We start from the raw sequence: 20,247 nt of genomic DNA, 5'->3' as shown, positions 1-20,247 counted from the left end.
CAACAGGGATCATCACACAGTAAACCATCTATCTGCTGCAGGCCAATTTTCTTCTTGAGCGGATGATCGCGGGACCTGAACAAAATTACAAATCATTTATAAACTGCAAATTGACCGGCAAAAAGCCCAAACAGATATGATATTTGACTAAAACATAATAATTTCAAACCTTTCTTACGTATGTAGGTGATCACATGTGTCTCTATTTTTCGAGGGAATATTTGGGAACAGATTTTCAAAATTAAAATCACTTGGAGATCACTTATCGGTGTTTTTAGTCTTTTATGTCCAACAATTAAAGTTTGAAAAACTTGGGGGGCAAATAAAGCTACCGGAGGGCCGCCAGTTGGGGAACCCTGTTTTACAATATCAACATTTCTACTTGTTTATGCCCCCTTCTCTCTCTCTCTCACACACACACACACATACACTATAGGAACAGAGTACACAGGCACCCACTAAGATAGGATTGTACTTCATCTTGCCTTGTTTAAGGTTTACATTACCTCCACTACTTATTAGTATCTAATTACCCACAAGCCCATATGTCATTCTACACGGATCCTTATAGAAACGGAATGTTTCTCCAGACTCCCTAGCAAAATAGCGACAGTGACTTTAGAAAACCTCAATGAGTGGCAGTGAACCAATGAACGGGGAGGGTTGAACTAGAGAGGTGAGTAAAGGAGGGCAGGAGTGAGGAGAAGGAGTGTGTAAGAACAGGTTGGCCCGGTCCTGTGGAACTAAATAGGTTGTAAACAGGGAGGGGCACAGGTACTCTTTCAGTCAGCTTAATCACAGTGCTGACACCAACGGGGACACACACTAAAATAGGCACGGGGAGTGTGTGTCTTATCTGTGACAGCGAGAGAGGAACAGAGAGTGTGAGGGGAACAGAGAGACTTGAGTTCTGTCCGTGGAGTGGAACGTCCACTCGCCAAAAGATCCAGGATGTTCAAGAAGAAGGACAGTAATACCTTGAAGGGGTCCGGCAAGATCAGCAAGTGAGTCTTGAAGGAACGACAGCAAACTCGGTCATGCAACCCCCTCCACTCTACCGCCTTCCTCCTTTCCTCTCCTTCTTCCTAAACGTGGATTTGTTTCATATCTCCGGTGTTTGCTGTGTTGCCCTCTTTCTCGTAGAATCCTCTGGAATCTCCTTTGTTTAGTTCATTCCTAACTTCTGGATAATGGAGATTGGAAGGTGGATGGTTTACTGTGTGTTTTGGCATGTTGCCGTCGTCAAGAAGACCAACTTTTGTTCGATGTAAAGATATGAAGAGAAGTTTTGTTTGTCTCTTTGGTTGTCTTGATGTTATCGTAGATTTTGCGGTTTTTTTTTATGTGGCCTTAGGTCAGATTTGCTCAGGAGAAGCATTAGAGGGGCTCTCAATCACCTGCTTGTGTATGTGTGTGTGTGTTTTCAGGTCACGTAAAACAGATTCAAAAATTTGATGGCGTTATCAAAGGTTCACATTGATTTGGTGACTATTCACGTCATAACATTCCCCGTGAAGGGATATATGATGGCATCAAGATTTCTACTTTACCACGAAAGAGTAGGACATACAGTACCTAGGTAAGGTAGGTTAGGGACATATAATTGTATCAATGTTCCTCCATCAATCAAGTATGACTCCTATGTCAATGCGTCATCAAAAGCGTAGCCTGTAGGCCTACATTAGCGATGAATCAAGTGTCACCCGATTAGAAAAATATGAATCACTTGAGCTTCCCTAAGGTCGAAAATCAACCCTGACCTTTTGTTTTTGTCTCGCCCTCAGCACAGGCCTGCTTAGCACCAGGATGGGGGGGTGTTTATGTTGAGTCAATGGAGACTGGTGTTAATGGGGATGTAACCTGTAAGCCTATGGGGGTTACACTGGTGAAAAGACTCCCAAGAGAAAGATGGGAATGAAAACGAGGTGGGAATACATGGCTTTATCTTGGCCAGGTCGCAGTTGCTAATGAGAACTTGTTCTCAACTAGCCTACCTGGTTAAATAAAGGTGAAATGAAAAATAAATAATAGTTTACCCAATCCATCACCTGTAGAAGTTGTCATTGGAGGGATAGTGGTGTTTAAAGAGGTTTGTGAGTCCTGTAGTGCTGGTATTTAAAGGGGAGGTTAGTGGTATCACTTCAGTGCTGCTATGGTCCTTAGGGGCAGGTTGACGTGAGAAAACAGATCTACGGATTACTGAATCGGTCATCTTATGCTGCTGGTACAAGCATATGTAATCTCATTACATCATAATAGATGTTTTACTGTTGATAACAGCACTTTCATTTCAAAATGGCTCCTTGGGTTTAAAAGGAACATGGGCAGAAATGTTGGGGTCGTGGAATGTGTAGTCAGTTTAGCAAATACAACTACACAGTCAATAGTGGACTATTTTCAACACATGCACTGTATCACCTGAATTGGTGAAATGAATTGATCCCAACTCAGATTAACAGTTGTAAGATGACAGTTACATACAGTATTTTATAGTTTATCAGGCAATCTGAAAAGCCTGGATTCTAAGCTGTGGAAAAGTATTCAACACACTTCTAACCCTCTCGGGAGATCAATGCTCTACCTTCAACCACTGCCCTGGGAGAGTACTCCCACTAGGTCGGCAGATCGAGAGAGCAATACAGTCAGTCACAGTCACACAGAGGGAGTGACAGAGAGACAAACAAATAGTTGTTGTGGAATGATGGAATGTTCAGCGTTTTGGGAATTCTCAGGTGGGGCAGTGGAAGTGATTCACCCTCTTTTTGATCCCAGGTCGTCACCTCTAGAGACCATTGGGTTTAGGTCCCAAATGGCACACTATTCCCTACATAGTGCACTACTTTTGACATGGTCAAAAGTATTGCACTGTGAAGGGAATAGGGTGCCTTTTGGGACTCACCCGTGGTTTCAGTTCAAGAGTGTTGTCTTATGTAGGGCCAGGAGCTTTTCCTGAACATCAAGAACCCAGTGCCCTAGTTATAGGTTCTACCTATGGCCCAGAGTTCTTCCTGGTCAAGTCAGATAAGAACTCCTGGTCCTAGTAATACATTTGGACTTTTGTTAGTCTTGGACAAAGTGTTGGTTTTGGACAAAGGGAGTTCACGGAGAACAGCTTCACACACATCTACTCTGTGTCACTCTCTATTCTTAGCCTGTGGTTTTATATCTAATGATTTTGCGTGTAAGGTTTTGTATTTGGATAGCTTCCACAAGGATAATGGCCTCTGCATCCATCTTAAATGTTTAGGACCTTGACCTTCATTGGTCACTTAAGTAAAGGACAACAACTGAAGTGCTCGGTTCAGACAGAGATTCCATGTCCACATTCCTCTCTCTGCCTTTTTCCTTTTTGTATGTTGTATCTTCTTTGCTATTTTTCTAAATCAGATCTTTAACCTTTAACCTTTGCCCTCTAAACAGGTCCACAGCCAACGACTTGGCCTTGGTGATTGCACGGATGCAGAAGAATTCCGACCAGGTGGAGAAAGATGTCCTCCGGGCCGAAGAGCTACTGGCTGTGGTGAGAATACATACTGATGGTCTCTCTCTTTCTTACTCTCTAAATAATAGTGTGTCCATTGACTTCAATTCGGGCCACTAACCGTTCTGTTGACTCACCTACTGTCTTCATTGCCATGTAGGATGCAGAGAATGAGAAGAAAAACCGCCCCCTCCAGCACCAGAAAGTGGTGGCAAGCAACCTCTCTGAGGCTGAGGGCCTGCTGAATGACCTCTTCCTGGATGTGGACAGGGCCAAGAAGTGCAAACACCCCCAAAGCAGCGAGATAGAGAGCGAGTGAGTGACCTCTTCTAGGCCCATCCCACTGATCACAAATGTCAATTCAACGTCTATTCTACCATTTCATTGAAATGATGTGGAAACAACGTTGATTCAACCAGTGTTCCCAGTGGGATATCTCTTATGAACGCTTCAGCTGCTTCAAAAAGATTAGTCTCTGCAGAAATCCATTTGTTCCTTTAAGACATTTTATCATTGGGGGATGCAGTGAGGGTCCATCTGGATTTGTTTACTAAAACGTGTTGCTCTTGCCAGTTCTCTTTGTTATCATGCTCATGCTAAACATACTAAAACGTCTTTTCCCCCTCCCTCCCTCAACCTTTTGTTCCTTCCAGTGTCAGTCACCTCCATGACCGCTGGCTGAAAGACTGTGCCTTCTACCGGGACATCTATGAGCCTGTCAACGATGTGGAGCTGAAGCCCAGAATCGACTGGGCTTCAGTGCTCAATCGGAAACAGGTAAAAATCAAGTGTCTTCTTCTTTGGCAACTAACTTAAGACCAAGCCTCCATATTGTAAACATCCTTATCAAAGCATGGTGCTCATCCCCTTGACAAACTGTTCTGGTCACCAATCCAAGCTGAAATTGACTTCCGTTGTACTACATATTGACTGACTTAGCTAACACAACGGTGCACAACACAACAACGAGCACAGCAGTATACAACGTTCAGTTCATCGCTATCCTACAGGTCATGTTCATTTAAGATACCCCACACGAATGCATGCTACCATAAAGCCTCTTTTTAGTTTTCTTCTGAGTCTAATTGTGTCCATGACTGACCATACCGTTCTGCGTGTCTGTCTCTCAGAGGGAGGTGAACACGGAAGAGTACGGGCCCACCATGGCTGACCTGAAGAAGCAGATCGCCGCCCACAACATACTGCACAAGGAGATTGAGACCTACAGCTCTCAGCTCAGCACCAGCTCCACCGGCACCAAGGTAACCCCTTCAACTCTCACCTCCGTGACGATGAATTCAAGGGTTCGTGGATTTAATGGACGTGTTTGGAAACATCTTGTACAGTGCCTTGCGAAAGTATTCGGCCCCCTTGAACTTTGCGACCTTTTGCCACATTTCAGGCTTCAAACATAAAGATATAAAACTGTATTTTTTGTGAAGAATCAACAACAAGTGGGACACAATCATGAAGTGGAACGACATTTATTGGATATTTCAAACTTTTTTAACAAATCAAAAACTGAAAAATTGGGCGTGCAAAATTATTCAGCCCCTTTACTTTCAGTGCAGCAAACTCTCTCCAGAAGTTCAGTGAGGATCTCTGAATGATCCAATGTTGACCTAAATGACTAATGATGATAAATACAATCCACCTGTGTGTAATCAAGTCTCCGTATAAATGCACCTGCACTGTGATAGTCTCAGAGGTCCGTTAAAAGCGCAGAGAGCATCATGAAGAACAAGGAACACACCAGGCAGGTCCGAGATACCGTTGTGAAGAAGTTTAAAGCCGGATTTGGATACAAAAAGATTTCCCAAGCTTTAAACATCCCAAGGAGCACTGTGCAAGCGATAATATTGAAATGGAAGGAGTATCAGACCACTGCAAATCTACCAAGACCTGGCCGTCCCTCTAAACTTTCAGCTCATACAAGGAGAAGACTGATCAGAGATGCAGCCAAGAGGCCCATAATGACTCTGGATGAACTGCAGAGATCTACAGCTGAGGTGGGAGACTCTGTCCATAGGACAACAATCAGTCAGTCGTATATTGCACAAATCTGGCCTTTATGGAAGAGTGGCAAGAAGAAAGCCATTTCTTAAAGATATCCATAAAAAGTGTTGTTTAAAGTTTGCCACAAGCCACCTGGGAGACACACCAAACATGTGGAAGAAGGTGCTCTGGTCAGATGAAACCAAAATTGAACTTTTTGGCAACAATGCAAAACGTTATGTTTGGCGTAAAAGCAACACAGCTGAACACACCATCCCCACTGTCAAACATGGTGGTGGCAGCATCATGGTTTGGGCCTGCTTTTCTTCAGCAGCGACAGGGAAGATGGTTAAAATTGATGGGAAGATGGATGGAGCCAAATACAGGACCATTCTGGAAGAAAACCTGATGGAGTCTACAAAATACCTGAGACTGGGACGGAGATTTGTCTTCCAACAAGACAATGATCCAAAATATAAAGCAAAATCTACAATGGAATGGTTCAAAAATAAACATATCCAGGTGTTAGAATGGCCAAGTCAAAGTCCAGACCTGAATCCAATCGAGAATCTGTGGAAAGAACTGAAAACTGCTGTTCACAAATGCTCTCCATCCAACCTCACTGAGCTCGAGCTGTTTTGCAAGGAGGAATGGGAAAAAAATTCAGTCTCTCGATGTGCAAAACTGATAGAGACATACCCCAAGCGACTTACAGCTGTAATCGCAGCAAAAGGTGGCGCTACAAAGTATTAACTTAAGGGGGCTGAATAATTTTGCACGCCCAATTTTTCAGTTTTTGATTTGTTAAAAAAGTTTGAAATATCCAATAAATGTCGTTCCACTTCATGATTGTGTCCCACTTGTTGTTGATTCTTCACAAAAAAATACAGTTTTATATCTTTATGTTTGAAGCCTGAAATGTGGCAAAAGGTCGCAAAGTTCAAGGGGGCCGAATACTTTCACAAGGCACTGTAGCTAGTGAACATGACAACAATTCATTTGTGTTTCAGGAGGAGTATGCTGCCATCAAGAAACAATACAACAACCTCTTGGTAAGTCTGTGTATCATATGGGTACTATGAGATCCAGAGGCGGCTGGTGGGAGGAGCTATAGGAGGACGGGCTCGTTGTAATTGGCTGGAATGGAATAAATGGAACAGGGTCCAACACGGGGTTTCCAAATGTTTGATGTGTTTGATACTGTTCCATTTATTCCATTCCAGCCAATTACAACGAGCCCGTCCTCCTATAGCTCCTCCCACCAGCCTCCTCTGATGGGATCGGTGGGGTTTCACTTTCAACCTAAAAAGTAATTGTAACAACTGTTCTCTTTTTGGTGTGACTCTTTACAGTTGTTCTATAATACTGTTCTATTCCCACAGGACAATTCAAAATGGCGGCACCACTACCTGAGCAGTCTGTATGACTACATGCAGAGCTGTAACAAGGAGCTGACTTATTTAGGAGACGAACAGGCAAAAATCCTGAAACAGGACTGGAGCGACCACATGTTGGACCCTCCGGACGTCCGTAGACAGTATGAGGTGAGAGTCCATCTTAGGGGTCAAATAGTGTCACTCAATGTCAATGTACTTAATATAACAATAAAGTATGAAAATGTTGCTTGAGGAGGTGCTTCATAGGTTTCTGGCGTGGATGTACATTTAGTTTTCTATTACTGAAGGAGCCATGTTCAGGGACATCATATTTCTTTTTTTTTGTTGTATCTCAATCAGAACTTTAAGAACAACAGCCTGCTGTCGCATGAGAGCGAAGTGAACAAACTCCAGGACGACGGAGATCGACTCGTTGAACTGAAGCACCCGGCCAGCACCACAATACAGGTACACGCCAATTTACCAATTAAAACTTTTAAGTACACCTCCCCTTGTCGACTACTACCATTTTACATTGTCTTCAATCATGAATCGATCACTCTTCCGTAGATTAGACATGTAGGTCCACCAAGTTTACAATGTTCCTGAAAGATATCGAGATTTCCCCTTTTTCCGTGATGGCTTCATCTTTATACTTGTTTCAGGCTCAGAGAGATTCTTTACGGAATGACTGGCAGAAGTTCCTCAACCTGTGCATCTGCCAAGAGACCCATCTGGATAACATGGAGGATTTCAAGAAGGTAAATGTCACTCAGAATACATTAATTAACGAGGCTTCATAGTATCGTCATCAGCTTAGAATAATATTCAGACTTCCGTCTTTATTGCCAGAATGGAAAGGGTACCTTCTGTTTGGTTTTGAAGCAGAAATGTCCCTAAGCACATTACCATAGACATGCAAACTGCAGCATGATCAGTAAACTGGATAGGTCAAAGATACTGTATGTGGAAAAAAGATACCATGTTCTGATGTGTTGTCTGTCTGTGTCCCTGTTCAGTACCAACTAGATGTGGAGACACTATCGGAGTCTCTGAGTGAACTCAACTCTAGCCTGAAGAAAGTGGAAGGCTCAACTGGGAGGAGTGGCTCAGCGATGACTCTGCAACTGGAGGTAAGAGAAGATATAGTTTATTAGTCCATACTAGATGTAAATTTGTCTTCTGCTTATTTCCAACCTCTCTGATACATACACACACACACAAATACAAATATAGGTAATGCCAGGATGTGAACACTGATATCAATCAATCAATCAATCAAATTTATTTTATATAGCCCTTCGTACATCAGCTGATATCTCAAAGTGCTGTACAGAAACCCAGCCTAAAACCCCAAACAGCAAGCAATGCAGGTGAAGAAGCACGGTGGCTAGGAAAAACTCCCTAGAAAGGCCAAAACCTAGGAAGAAACCTAGAGAGGAACCAGGCTATGTGGGGTGGCCAGTCCTCTTCTGGCTGTGCCGGGTGGAGATTATAACAAAACATGGTCAAGATGTTCAAATGTTCATAAATGACCAGCATGGTCGAATAATAATAAGGCAGAATAGTTGAAACTGGAGCAGCAGCACAGTCAGGTGGACTGGGGACAGCAAAGAGTCATCATGTCAGGTATTCCTGGGGCATGGTCCTAGGGCTCAGGTCCTCCGAGAGAGAGAAAGAAAGAGAGAATTAGAGAGAGCATATGTGGGATGGCCAGTCCTCTTCTGGCTGTGCCGGGTGGAGATTATAACAGAACATGGCCAAGATGTTCAAATGTTCATAAATGATCAGCATGGTTGAATAATAATAAGGCAGAACAGTTGAAACTGGAGCAGCAGCACAGCCAGGTGGACTGGGGACAGCAAGGAGTCATCATGTCAGGTAGTCCTGGGGCATGGTCCTAGGGCTCAGGTCCTCCGAGAGAGAGAAAGAGAGAAGGAGAGAATTAGAGAACGCACACTTAGATTCACACAGGACACCGAATAGGACAGGAGAAGTACTCCAGATATAACAAACTGACCCTAGCCCCCCGACACATAAACTACTGCAGCATAAATACTGGAGGCTGAGACAGGAGGGGTCAAAGATATCTTTGATATCTATTGTACATCTGGATACTGTTCCAATTTCATTGAATCTTTGGTGTTAACTTGCGCAGTAAACTTTCAACACACCCATGAATCATAAAGATGCTACATTGCATTTCATATTGAGAAAAATAAATACAACTCATGCTTTTACCTCTGCACATTTATTATCAAATTTATTGTCATATAAATATATAAAAAAAAAAAAACATTTTCAAGACCATTGTTTTTTTCTACAATGTCAATTAGTGGGCTTTAACTCCCTGCACCACAATAGAGAAATAAATGGTAGTGTGCGTGTTAACACTTCACTTCTAAAGACATTACATTTCTTTCACACATTATCAAACGTTATCATGACATTACCCTACTACATTATGTAAATAGTAAATAACGTGAAGAAAAATGGTTATTCTGAAATGCAATGCAGGTGGTCCCAATTTCACCTTTACCCACTCTCTCTCTCTTTCTTTCTCCATCTCTCAGGCTGAGGAGAGCACGGTGCAACGCAACGAGCAGCTCCTGGCTGACCTGAGGAAGAGGAGCACCACCATCGCCCCCCTCAAGCTGCGCCGCTACCCGCCCACCAGGTCCACCACTGTGGAGTCCCTCTGTGACTGGAATACTGAGAAGGTATGACCAGCTGCTCTTGACCTCTCACCTTTTAACTTTGACCCTGTCCTGGAGCCTCCACCACAGGTACGGTATGAAGTCAAAGCGGGTTCGAAACCTCTGTAGAATCTTTGATAAAGCTACTAAGCAATGACGTGACTACTAGGGTAGAATAGAATGCTCTACCACGGCACTGAGAGGTGTGTCAAGCCATGCGACGTAATGTAGGCTCATGTAAACATCTAAAAACCAAACATTACCGTGACTCGGGAACTCACTAAAGTAAATTAAAGTTCCTAGATACCTCAGTATCGGGCATTGTGTTTGTGAGATGAAAAGGAATATTTGCATGTGATCCATTCTGAGGAAAGCTCTCTCTTTGTGTTCTTTTAGGCTGAACTCACTCGAGGGGACAAGTTCACCCTCAAGTCGAATTCAGACGTTGAGAACTGGGACGTATTGACCAGCGGTGGGGCAACCAAAACCTTTCCAGGGGTCTGCTTCCTGATCCCACCCCCTGACCCAGAGGCCATTGCCACCGTAGACCTGTAAGCAACAGGAGCACATGTCATTTATGTCAATTATATGACATGCATGTGGACAATAATACTTCAATTTTGTGAATTAAAATGTCTCAGTTCTAACGATTTTTGTGTGTGTGTGTGTGTGTGTGTGTGTGTGTGTGTGTGTGTGTGCGCGCGCAGACATGGTGATGTGCTTGACGACATCAAGAAGAGGAGGGCTGTTTATTTAGACACAATGAAGGACAAGATCCGTTGTGTCGAAGAGAAACCCGTATACACAGGTGAGGAAAAAGTTGCTCCATTAATCCCAATACCCCAAAACAAAGCCTTCCAAATAACTCTGGACCTGCTACTGTTACTGCTAGGATCCTTAACTGTAAATAAGGAGAAATGGCTTCTCCAACTTTTGATTCAACCTTGTCCCGAGACCACATTGTGATATCATGTTCAATTCATCACGTCATGTAAACCCCAAGCCAAAGGGTATTTATGGGACATGTGTAAATATGCAATATGTGAAATTAACTACGGCTGCAGATAAAAATGGCACCCTATTCCCTACATACTGCACTACTATTGATAAGGCCAGATTATCATTGCCCTGTGTCCCCCACGTAGCCCCACCGTCCAACCCCAAAGCTAAAGCCGTGGCCGGTCAGCTGGATAAGCTGGATGAGGACCTGGTCAAAGCCAAGCAGGGCATGTTGAGCCGTCTGAGGGCCCCGCTGGACCGCAGTGACCCCACCACCGACCTGGCCAAGAGGCTGAAGGAGCAAGAGGTGAGAGAGAGAGTCTTGTTTTTAACTTTATCGAGACAGATTCAAGTGAAAGTGAGCAGGAAGACAGAAGGCGAGAGAAAGTCTTGTTTTTAACTTTATTGAGACCGATACAAGAGGAAATGAGCAAGGAGACTGAGAAGGAGGGAGAAAGAGAGTAGAGGTGGAGCCGGGATTTGTACCCACGCTGTGGAGTGATATGTGTTGCAGGCCACATTACCCACTCGACCAGCCTCAGGCAGTCTAAGGGGACATCCAAAATGGTACCCTATTCCGCTACTTTTTGATAGATAGAAAGCATGTCTACCAGCCATTGTAACTGTACAGTATATCTTCATGCTGGTTAACAAGCTAAATCTGAATAATTATAGATTGATATTGATGGATTCGCGCCTCCTAAAGAGGATGATAACGATGAGGAGTCTAATGACGATGATGATAGTTATGCTATTGTTGGTGAGGATGGTACTAACTCTCATGATACGGTGGTTGTACATCTTGTAGAAAGCAGCAGATGCTCTGGCAGCTATGGAGCAGCCAAAGTTGGAGAAGGACATCTCCAAAGGCCTTGCAGCCAAACTTCAAGCTGCCAAGGACAAGCAAGATGGCATCGTAGCCCTGGCCGACCTATTTAACAAGAAGTACGACCATTTTACAAACATACATTATCCCCGATCACCTGTCTTAGCGATATGATATTATCAGAAAATAGCATCACACAGAAGATCTTGCTGTTAATTATTTAAAAATGTTTGCCACTTATTCTATAGGGCCAATGCATCTCTGAACCTGGAGAAGCAGATCAAGAAAGTGGATGGCATCGTCTCTGGCTTTGAGGAAAAGCTGAATAAGGATGGCCCTATCCCAGATGTCCCCAATGCTATTCAGGACCGCACCCAGGAGATCCAGGTGGGCGGGACAATTACCAGTGCACCCCATTCCCTATATAGTGAACTACTTTTGACCAGGACCATTGCCTACACTGCCTTGGATTAGTGTGCCATTTTGGACACCTCAACAGTCTTAAGATAACCAAAACAGAGAATACCCTAGTGGTTGACTTGAAGTAATAAAGGACTGTATCATTTGACTGCACATTTCAGTCACCCCTTCTAATTTAGCTAAAAGCACAGCACCAGGACACATTTCAGTCACCCCTTCTAATTTAGCTAAAAGCACAGCACCAGGACACATTTCAGTCACCCCTTCTAATTTAGCTAAAAGCACAGCACCAGGACACATTTCAGTCACCCCTTCTAATGTAGCTAAAAGCACAGCACCAGGACACATTTCAGTCACCCCTTCTAATTTAGCTAAAAGCACAGCACCAGGACACATTTCAGTCACCCCTTCTAATTTAGCTAAAAGCACAGCACCAGGACACATTTCTCGTATCTGTTCTCTACAGAGTCTGCGTAAAGATGTGGCGGGCTCTCAGAGTGAACTGAAAAAGCTGGGCCAGGACCTGGAGACCAGCGAGCAGCTGTGTAGTTCCCTGCAGCAGGGCTACCAGGAGTACTGCCCAGACATCCATCGCCAGGGGACCCAGGTCAAACAACTACAGAACCGCTACTCTAACGTCAACAACCAGCTGAAGGAGAGGTGAGCCCAGGGCCACTTGTCTGTTAGCTAACGTTGACTACACACACCATGTCAGCAAATATATGGTATCAAAAATAGTCCATTCGTTTGCTCGAACATCAGATGAATAGAATAATTGTTTTCAGTTTGTCATCGTGAAAGTGTTTTTCATCGCGTTTTTCTGTCTCAGAGAGGGCCTCTTGCAAGAGGCTGCAGGCAAGAACCAGGAATTCCAGGACTCAAGCAAATCTCTGAACTCCTTCCTGAAAAATCTGCCTGACAACAAGATCAGCCCCAGCGATGACCTATCACAGGTCAACTCCAAGCAGACCTCCCAGAAGGTCAGTTTGTTTGTGTTGTGTGTCAAGAAGCTTTGAAATTGTTGTAGATATTCTTAAAATATCATTGTAAGACACATATTTTGCAATCAAGTTTAATTTGGTCATTTTTATTGCAGAGGGTGGTGGACGACATCAAGAGGAAGGGAGATGATCTGGATAGAGTGGTTGACCTTTCCCAAGATTTGCAGAATATCCTCAATGTAAGACTCATTATCCTACTCCATCATAATTAACCGTTTATTTGTGCAACCGATATTTAAATATTTGGATATTGAATAACAAAATCTTAATTTCAACTGCTTGTGCAGGAATATGAGGTCAACACTGACAAATACAGCAGCGCCCTCGACAATGTGGGAGCCAACGATTCCAAAAAGCGTCACACCTCCACCCTTGCCGATTCTGTGCAGAACCAGGTAATACATAAGGAATGGAAGTCAATAGACACAAATGACATTCATGTTTATCCACTTCTATGCAGATCCAACGTAGGGCGCGTCATGTTTACCTGCATGTTTTCTTGAGCACTGTGAGCTGAAGGATGGCTGTGCTTCTTTGTACATTACAGGAAAAGGCTGTGGTGAACCACTATGCTAAAACGTCCGCTGAGAATGACCAGCTGCTCAATCAGATGGGCTTTGCTAAGAACCTCATCGCTCAGGTGAGTTGGAAAATCTGCACACAACTTCTTTCCCACTGCCAGTTTTGATCAATTGAATGTGTTTCGGATACAAAATTCTGAAAATGTTGAAGTATTTTTTTTGTTTACTTTTTGTAGAAACATGAGACACAATCCATAGAACCAACCATAAAACCAATCATAAACATAAAGAGCCTGCAGCGAGAGTTGAGTGCGGAGAGCGATAGACGCAGCCGTGCTGAGACTGACGTGGCTACTTTCAAGACCAGGATGCTGTCTCTGAAGAGCCGTAAAGGGATGCATCGAGTTGAGGAGAAGGAGGTACTTGAGTACTACCGCGACCCTAAACTGGAGACCGACCTAAAAGATCTGGAGGACCAAATCCACAAAGAGGCCTTGAAGCGCAGCCGTACCCAGAGTGAGATTGAGGGTGTGAAAATCAAAATCGCCAATTTTGGGGACGACCTCAAGTGCATCAAGCCCAAACTGGTGACTAGAGAGGTGACTGAGTTTGAGAGAGATCCTCAGTTGGATGTAGAAGCCTCCAAGTTAAAAGACGAGATCGGCAAGATAAAGAATGAGGTTCGAGTAAAAGAGGGAGAAGTCATTCAACAGAAGACAGAGGTCACCATCCTGAATGCTACAAGACCCAACATCAGGGAGAAGATCATGAAAAAGGAGGTGATTCGATTGGAGAAGGATCCAGAGATGCTGAAGGCTGTTAAAACATTTGAGAAGGAAATTGCAGATGAAGGCCACAAGAGCAAGACTCTGAATGACGAGATCTTCCAAACGAGGAGCCAGATCAATGCATTGGAGAGGATCATTCCCACCATTCAGCCCAAGGTGGTCACCAGGGAGGTGAAGAAAGTCGAACAGGACCCTGAGCTAATCAATGAATCCAAGAGGATTCGATCAGGCCTAGAGGGAGAGAAAATTGAGACGGACTCTCTGGTCAAGGAGGTCTCTCAGCTCAAAAATCGGTATAGCGAGGTGGGGCAGTGGAAGCCCAAGGTCGAACTCAGGGAAATCGTCAATGAGATCTACCGCATAGATCCACAAACAGAGTTGGAGATAATGCGTCTGAAGAAAGATGTTCAAGACTTGAACAAGCAGCGTTCTGACTTACAGGACCAGATCACTCTGGTCATGGTCGATCTGGAAGCCCTGCGTTCCAAGAAGCCAAAGGTGGAGCTGAAGGAAGTCATCCAAGATGTGGTGAAAGAGGAGAGGAGCCCTGAGAACGAAAGAGAGATACAGAGGCTCAATGATCAGGTGAACCATCTGCACCGTACTTACAATAATGTAGAGGACCAGATTAACCTCCTGAGGAAAGAGAGGGACGAGTGGAAAGCAGAAAAATCCAAGGTGGAGACAAAGCTTATGACCAAAGATATCTTCAAGTATGAGGATGATCCGCTCTTGGAGAAGGAGGCAGATCGGCTGAGAAAGGAGGTACGCGAAGAGCAACAGCGTCGCCGTACCATTGAGGAGATGGTGTTCGACCTGCAAAACAAGTACATCCTGCTGGAGAGACAAAAGCCAGAGGAAAAAGTGGTGGTGCAGGAGGTGGTGCGTCTACAGAAGGACCCCAAGCAGATAGTTGAGCATGATAAGCTTGGCAGGAGCCTGGATGAGGAGGTTAAGTCCCGCCGGCAGCTAGAGCTTGAGATGCAAAAACTTAAAACCTTAGTGGAGGAGAAGGAGAACATCCTAAATCAGAGTGATGAACATCAGACGAAGATTAAAGTGGAGTCTGAACTGAAACAGATCAAACTGCGCATCAAAGAGCTTGAGAATGCCCCGCCGCCTGTCGAGGAGAGTATTGTTGTCGAGGAGGTCCTGAAAGTTGAGAGAGACCCCAGACTGGAGAGGATGACCAACGGTCTTCGCTCAGACATGGACAAGGAAACCAATGGTGTCCTGAATATTCAGAGAAACATCAGGAACACCAATGTCAAGCTTGAGCTCCTTCAGCGAGAAAAGGCCGTAGAGAAGACAGTGTACAAAGAGGTTATCCGTGTGGAGAAAGACCAGGCTGTAGAAGCAGAGAGATACCGCCTGAAGGGCCTGGTGTCTCAGGAGAAACATGCCAGGCAGGACCTGGAGGAAAAAATCAAACAACTCTCTGATAAACTCAACCGACTGAATGGCACTCAGTCAAGCACTTCCCGGGAAGAGACAAGTCTCATTCTGGCCAGGGACACCTTGCAGAGGGAGAAAGACAACCTCACCCGGGAGCTGAAGAAGTTGGAGTCTGAGAGGCAAGACATCAGCGTATCGTTCCAGCAGCAGACCAAGCTGATGAGCGAGAGAAGCCAGATCAACAGGCAAAAGAGCGTCAAGATGGAGTCTGACGTGCAGCGTCTGGAGAGAGAGATACTGGACGAGAAAGACACGATCCACCAGAAAGACAACACCATCAGGGAACTCCAAAGGGACAAGGAGAAGGAAGACCATGCAGAGACCCGGACAAAGGAGACCAATGTCTCCACTAAAATCACCATCTTGGACCCTGATACTGGCAAAGAACTATCACCATATGAAGCCTACCTGCAGGGACTGATCGACCGTACCCAGTACATGCATCTGCAAGAGCTGGAGTGCGATTGGGAGGAAATAACTTCCATGGGACCTGATGGGGAGACCTCTGTGCTGCAGGATCGCAAGAGCGGCAAGCAGTACTCTATCAAAAATGCCTTGAGAGATGGAAAACTGACCCAGTATGATCTGCAAAAATACAAGGATGGGAAAATGCCGATTTCAGAGTTTGCCCTCCTTGTCGCAGGTGAAAAAGAAAAACAGCCCAAGTTCAACTCAATCATATCAAAGCCAGCATCCTCGCTAAAGTCTTCCCCTACCAGCATGGCCCCTGTTCCTGCCCCAAAGGAAAGATATCCGATCGCTGGTGTAATTGACACAAACACTGACACATGCCTCTCCATACGCAGTGCAGTGGCCCGCAAGCTGATCGAAAGCGGCACAGCACAAAAGCTGTTGGAAGCACAGGCTGCTACAGGGGGCATCGTTGACATCAGCAACATGGAGAGATACTCTGTCCACAAAGCAGCCGAGAGGGGACTCATCGATTCGAGCCAACTGCAGCGGCTACTCAACGCCCAGAAAGCCTACACTGGCGTGGAGGACCCCATGACCAGAGAACGCCTGTCGGTGGGAGAGGCCGTCCTGAAAGGTTGGATGCCCAAAGAAACTGCCCTGCGTTACATGGAGGTGCAACACCTGACGGGAGGGCTGGTAAATCCCAACAACACGGACCGTGTGGGCATACAGGAGGCCATTGGAGCCAAAATGATTGACAGCACCATGATGAGAGAGCTTCAGGACGAGTACAACTACGCCAAGGAAATTGTTGACCCCACAACAAAGGATAAAATCAACTACAAGCAAGCGATGGCCCGCTGCAAGACAGATCCTCAGTCTGGCCTACTGATGCTACCTGCTTCCTCCAAAGTGTCTGGCAGCAGCTACACCCCCACATACAACTCTCATCGATTTTCTTCCAGATAATAGACCTGTTAACAGTGTGCTTGGAGGGTATTGTTGTCTCTACGGTGAATAATATGAAGTCAAATGATATTGTATAAACATAGATATCAATACTACCCAGAATGTATAATTTAATTTAGTCTGAAAATACTGCATAGCTCACTAAGGTCATGATTGTTGCTGCTGAGTTGCTTTTGTTTACCAAATTTGTTTGGAGATGGCAGAATCTACTTTATAAAAGGACACAAAGGAGTTTTTTGTTGTTTATCCTTGATATTATTGTTTTACTAGAGATGATGGGACATGGTGCAATGTTATTGACTAGGTTTCGCTTGTCTATTTCTTATTATTCTTATGTCTTATTTTCCTGACACTGATCCTTTTAAATGCAACCTTGATACTGTATCAAGAAAATAATTATTAAAGATGAGATTGTCAACATGTGCTTGCTTCTTCATTTCCAACACAATAGAAGAATTAACTACCAGAAAAAAAACACAAAGCAACATGATAACACACACCTCATGCACAAATACATCTAATATCAAATCAATAATGTTTCTCACAAAGACACATTTCCAAACTACATATCGGTTTTCTTTCACAAAATGTAACCATTACATAAATGGCCACATCAAACATTCTCTCTTATCTTAGCTACAATAAGAATGTAAGTATGCATTTTCTTGATCTACTTCATACACCCGACCCCAACATCCAGTGAACCTGTCTAACTCTGTCAGCAGGAAGAGGGTGACTTCCAGAATTGATATCGTTTGACAAATAAAGGCAGGGCTTCACAGTGCACCAGAACAAGCAGCTTTTATGTCTCAATCAGGTTTTCCTCAGAAGTCTTGTTATAGTGTAATTCCACCCTTCGCCATTCTAAAATAGCTAGAGGCACAGTCTCAATCTTTGACATGTCCATGTAATCGGCTATTTGGGGAAAATGTCCCAACCATAATAAAATATGACCTTTTGACACAATCCATCCGAGGTATAAATCAGGTCATATAAACATTACAACATGTACAAAAGAACATTCAATTCAACCTGGTTCATAACTTTACACCAGTAGCACTGTATCAGTGCAGCAGTTGTGACAGATTCATTCTTATTTGGGTCCAGGTCAGAGAGGAGCATGTGGCTGAGCAGCAGTAGCAGCATCTCCCTTGCTCTCCTCCCTCTCTCTGAAGTAGCTCCTCTGTTCATTGACACCTCTCTGCAGCAGGGCTAGGTTCACCCCATCCACACAGTTCAGCACACGGGCGTGGACCATCACACCATCACCTCCTGTGAAGAGATAGGTAAATGGGTTTTGTTAGAGTTGCGTCTTTCGAATCCGGTATCAGGAAGAATAAAAGTCAGAATCTGTCATTAATTATCTTTAATTAAATTCAAGCAATAAATGGTAAATGCAATTTTCGTATATACGGGCTCTCTGTCCCACCTTGCAGGGCAAACAGAGAACTGACAGGATGTACGTAAACAGTTGTTCTTATACTGTGATAGGTCAACAGACGAGTTGGAACTATGTCTATCAAAGTGGAGGCTGAGCGTGGTTTAGACTTTGCTCAGCCTATCGCAGGCGCTCAGACTAGTCCTAGTCTCTTGGCGCTTCTTGGAGTTCACCCTCTGTCGATGTATAGATTCTCACTGTTCTGGTATCACACCCTAGTTGTAACAGTTGCTCAGTTCCTGCTATTGTGTTGTTCGGTATTTTTACATCTCAGTTAAACCTCTTGATGACCACCCCTCCTTATACCTGATTAACCACAACTTTGTAACATGCAGCAAGTCACACCATGTCACACACACACACAGACAGGCAAGGCAAATGTAGCAAACAGTACACCGCTTTGCAACATGTATGAGGATTCTGTGTTATGCACTATAGCCCGTTACCATATATGTGATTGAATATTATCTGCTGTTGGCTTGTGTGGATGTATGTATGTGTTATGCAACATAGCTGACTTGAAACCTTATTAACAGTTTCAGGGCCATGGGCCTTTCTCATGATATAAAAAATACAGAATAACATGAAGACAGGAACTGTGCAATGAGTTGGGGGGGGCACATTCAGAACGTAGTGTTGCGAGAACAGACGGTCTTTTGTTAGAAAACAGGAGCCAGGTGCGAGATAACAGTATCGAGCATGAGCGCATAGATACTCTTCACAGCAACAGTTACATCTATCAACTGAAGCGCTTAGGGGGCTAGGACCAGCTCTGCGCCAACAATCAACGATAGGCTGGGTGAGTCTAAACCACGCCCAGTCTCTACTCTGACAGGCCGGCTCAGAAGCAGGAGCTATTTCTGTCAGGGTATATTTATAATATCTTTGTCAAGAACAAGTCAGTTCTAATAAAAAATACATAGCATACAATCGGTGGGTGACTCATTGTCATATTTATCCTTATACCAGATTCGAATTAACGCAACTCTAACACATGCAAGTCACACCATGTTACTCAGTTCTTGTCACACACACACACACACACACACACACACACACACACACACACAGATAAAGACAAAGCAGCTGTTGTTCAAACAATTCAATCTTAAGTAATATGGTAGCGGGTTTAAAATGCATTAATCCTAAATCCTTACAATCTTGGGAGTTGCAAAGCATATAAACCAAATAAAAACCCAATCTTACCCTCTGCTTTTTCAATCTCGCCCAGAACTATGTACTGGGCTCCAATGATGGGGTCAAAGGGTTCAACAAATGTAGTCTGAACAACAACTTGGTGCTGTCTTGCTGCATGCTGGATAGACAGTGTAGCCTTCGATTCCTCTGGTTGGTAACTCACCAATCTAGAAAATGAACTAGTCTGTTAGCCATGCAATCCAAAATGGATAACAAATCATTTTTAAAAACGACGATTATACATGGTGTGTTAAAGATCGTACCAGAGGAGGCTGTGACGGAAGAACGGCTCATAATAATGGCCGGAACGGAGCGAATGGCATCGAACACCTGGAAACCATGCGGTTCATGTATTTGACACCATTCCACTGATTCACTCCAGTCATAACCACGAACCCTTTCTTAATAACAATTAAGGTGCCACCAACATCCTGCGGTAGACACTCCTCACCTTCCAAATGTTCTCACTGAATCTCCCTCCTTGACTGCACCAAAGTTGACTTCCCAAAGGAAATGAAAGACTGCAGGTGCTGGAAGCATCTTCTCAATAAGTTATCAAAGGGTAAAATAGGCAAAATACGATAAAGATGTCAGATGGCTGTTTTGTCAGTTCAAGGCAGTAATGTTTCACAACGTCACATAACGTGATGGTTTTTTTTTTACGTGCCCCC

The 20,247-nt window shown here is 44.1% G+C and overlaps 2 protein-coding genes across 2 annotated transcripts; one reads left to right on the top strand and one right to left on the bottom strand.

The window, feature by feature from the left end:
- Nucleotides 1-738: 738 nt before the first annotated feature.
- LOC110485952 (envoplakin) lies at nucleotides 739-17,356 on the top strand. The gene is made up of 22 exons (XM_021557211.2): nucleotides 739-1,004; nucleotides 3,421-3,520; nucleotides 3,642-3,796; nucleotides 4,135-4,258; nucleotides 4,612-4,743; nucleotides 6,487-6,528; nucleotides 6,859-7,020; nucleotides 7,213-7,320; nucleotides 7,518-7,613; nucleotides 7,872-7,985; nucleotides 9,426-9,572; nucleotides 9,945-10,099; nucleotides 10,256-10,356; nucleotides 10,694-10,854; nucleotides 11,356-11,492; nucleotides 11,622-11,760; nucleotides 12,260-12,453; nucleotides 12,623-12,773; nucleotides 12,890-12,973; nucleotides 13,082-13,189; nucleotides 13,342-13,434; nucleotides 13,552-17,356. Exons 1-22 carry the CDS (start codon nucleotides 952-954, stop codon nucleotides 16,939-16,941), a joined length of 5,946 nt encoding a protein of 1,981 aa, XP_021412886.2. The 5' UTR covers nucleotides 739-951; the 3' UTR covers nucleotides 16,942-17,356.
- A 1-nt stretch (nucleotide 17,357) lies between these two features.
- LOC110485954 (CST complex subunit TEN1) lies at nucleotides 17,358-20,243 on the bottom strand. Its single transcript, XM_021557215.2, has 3 exons — nucleotides 20,028-20,243; nucleotides 19,586-19,743; nucleotides 17,358-18,213 (listed from the first exon to the last, which is right to left on the bottom strand). The coding sequence occupies exons 1-3, from the start codon at nucleotides 20,114-20,116 to the stop codon at nucleotides 18,050-18,052; spliced, it is 411 nt and encodes a 136-aa protein (XP_021412890.2). The 5' UTR covers nucleotides 20,117-20,243; the 3' UTR covers nucleotides 17,358-18,049.
- Nucleotides 20,244-20,247: the final 4 nt, after the last annotated feature.

This window comes from Oncorhynchus mykiss, chromosome 13 (genome assembly GCF_013265735.2).
Source record: "Oncorhynchus mykiss isolate Arlee chromosome 13, USDA_OmykA_1.1, whole genome shotgun sequence".
Taxonomy (NCBI): domain Eukaryota; kingdom Metazoa; phylum Chordata; class Actinopteri; order Salmoniformes; family Salmonidae; genus Oncorhynchus; species Oncorhynchus mykiss.
Note: the sequence above shows the minus strand (reverse complement) of the source record. Positions and strands in the feature narration are given on the sequence as shown.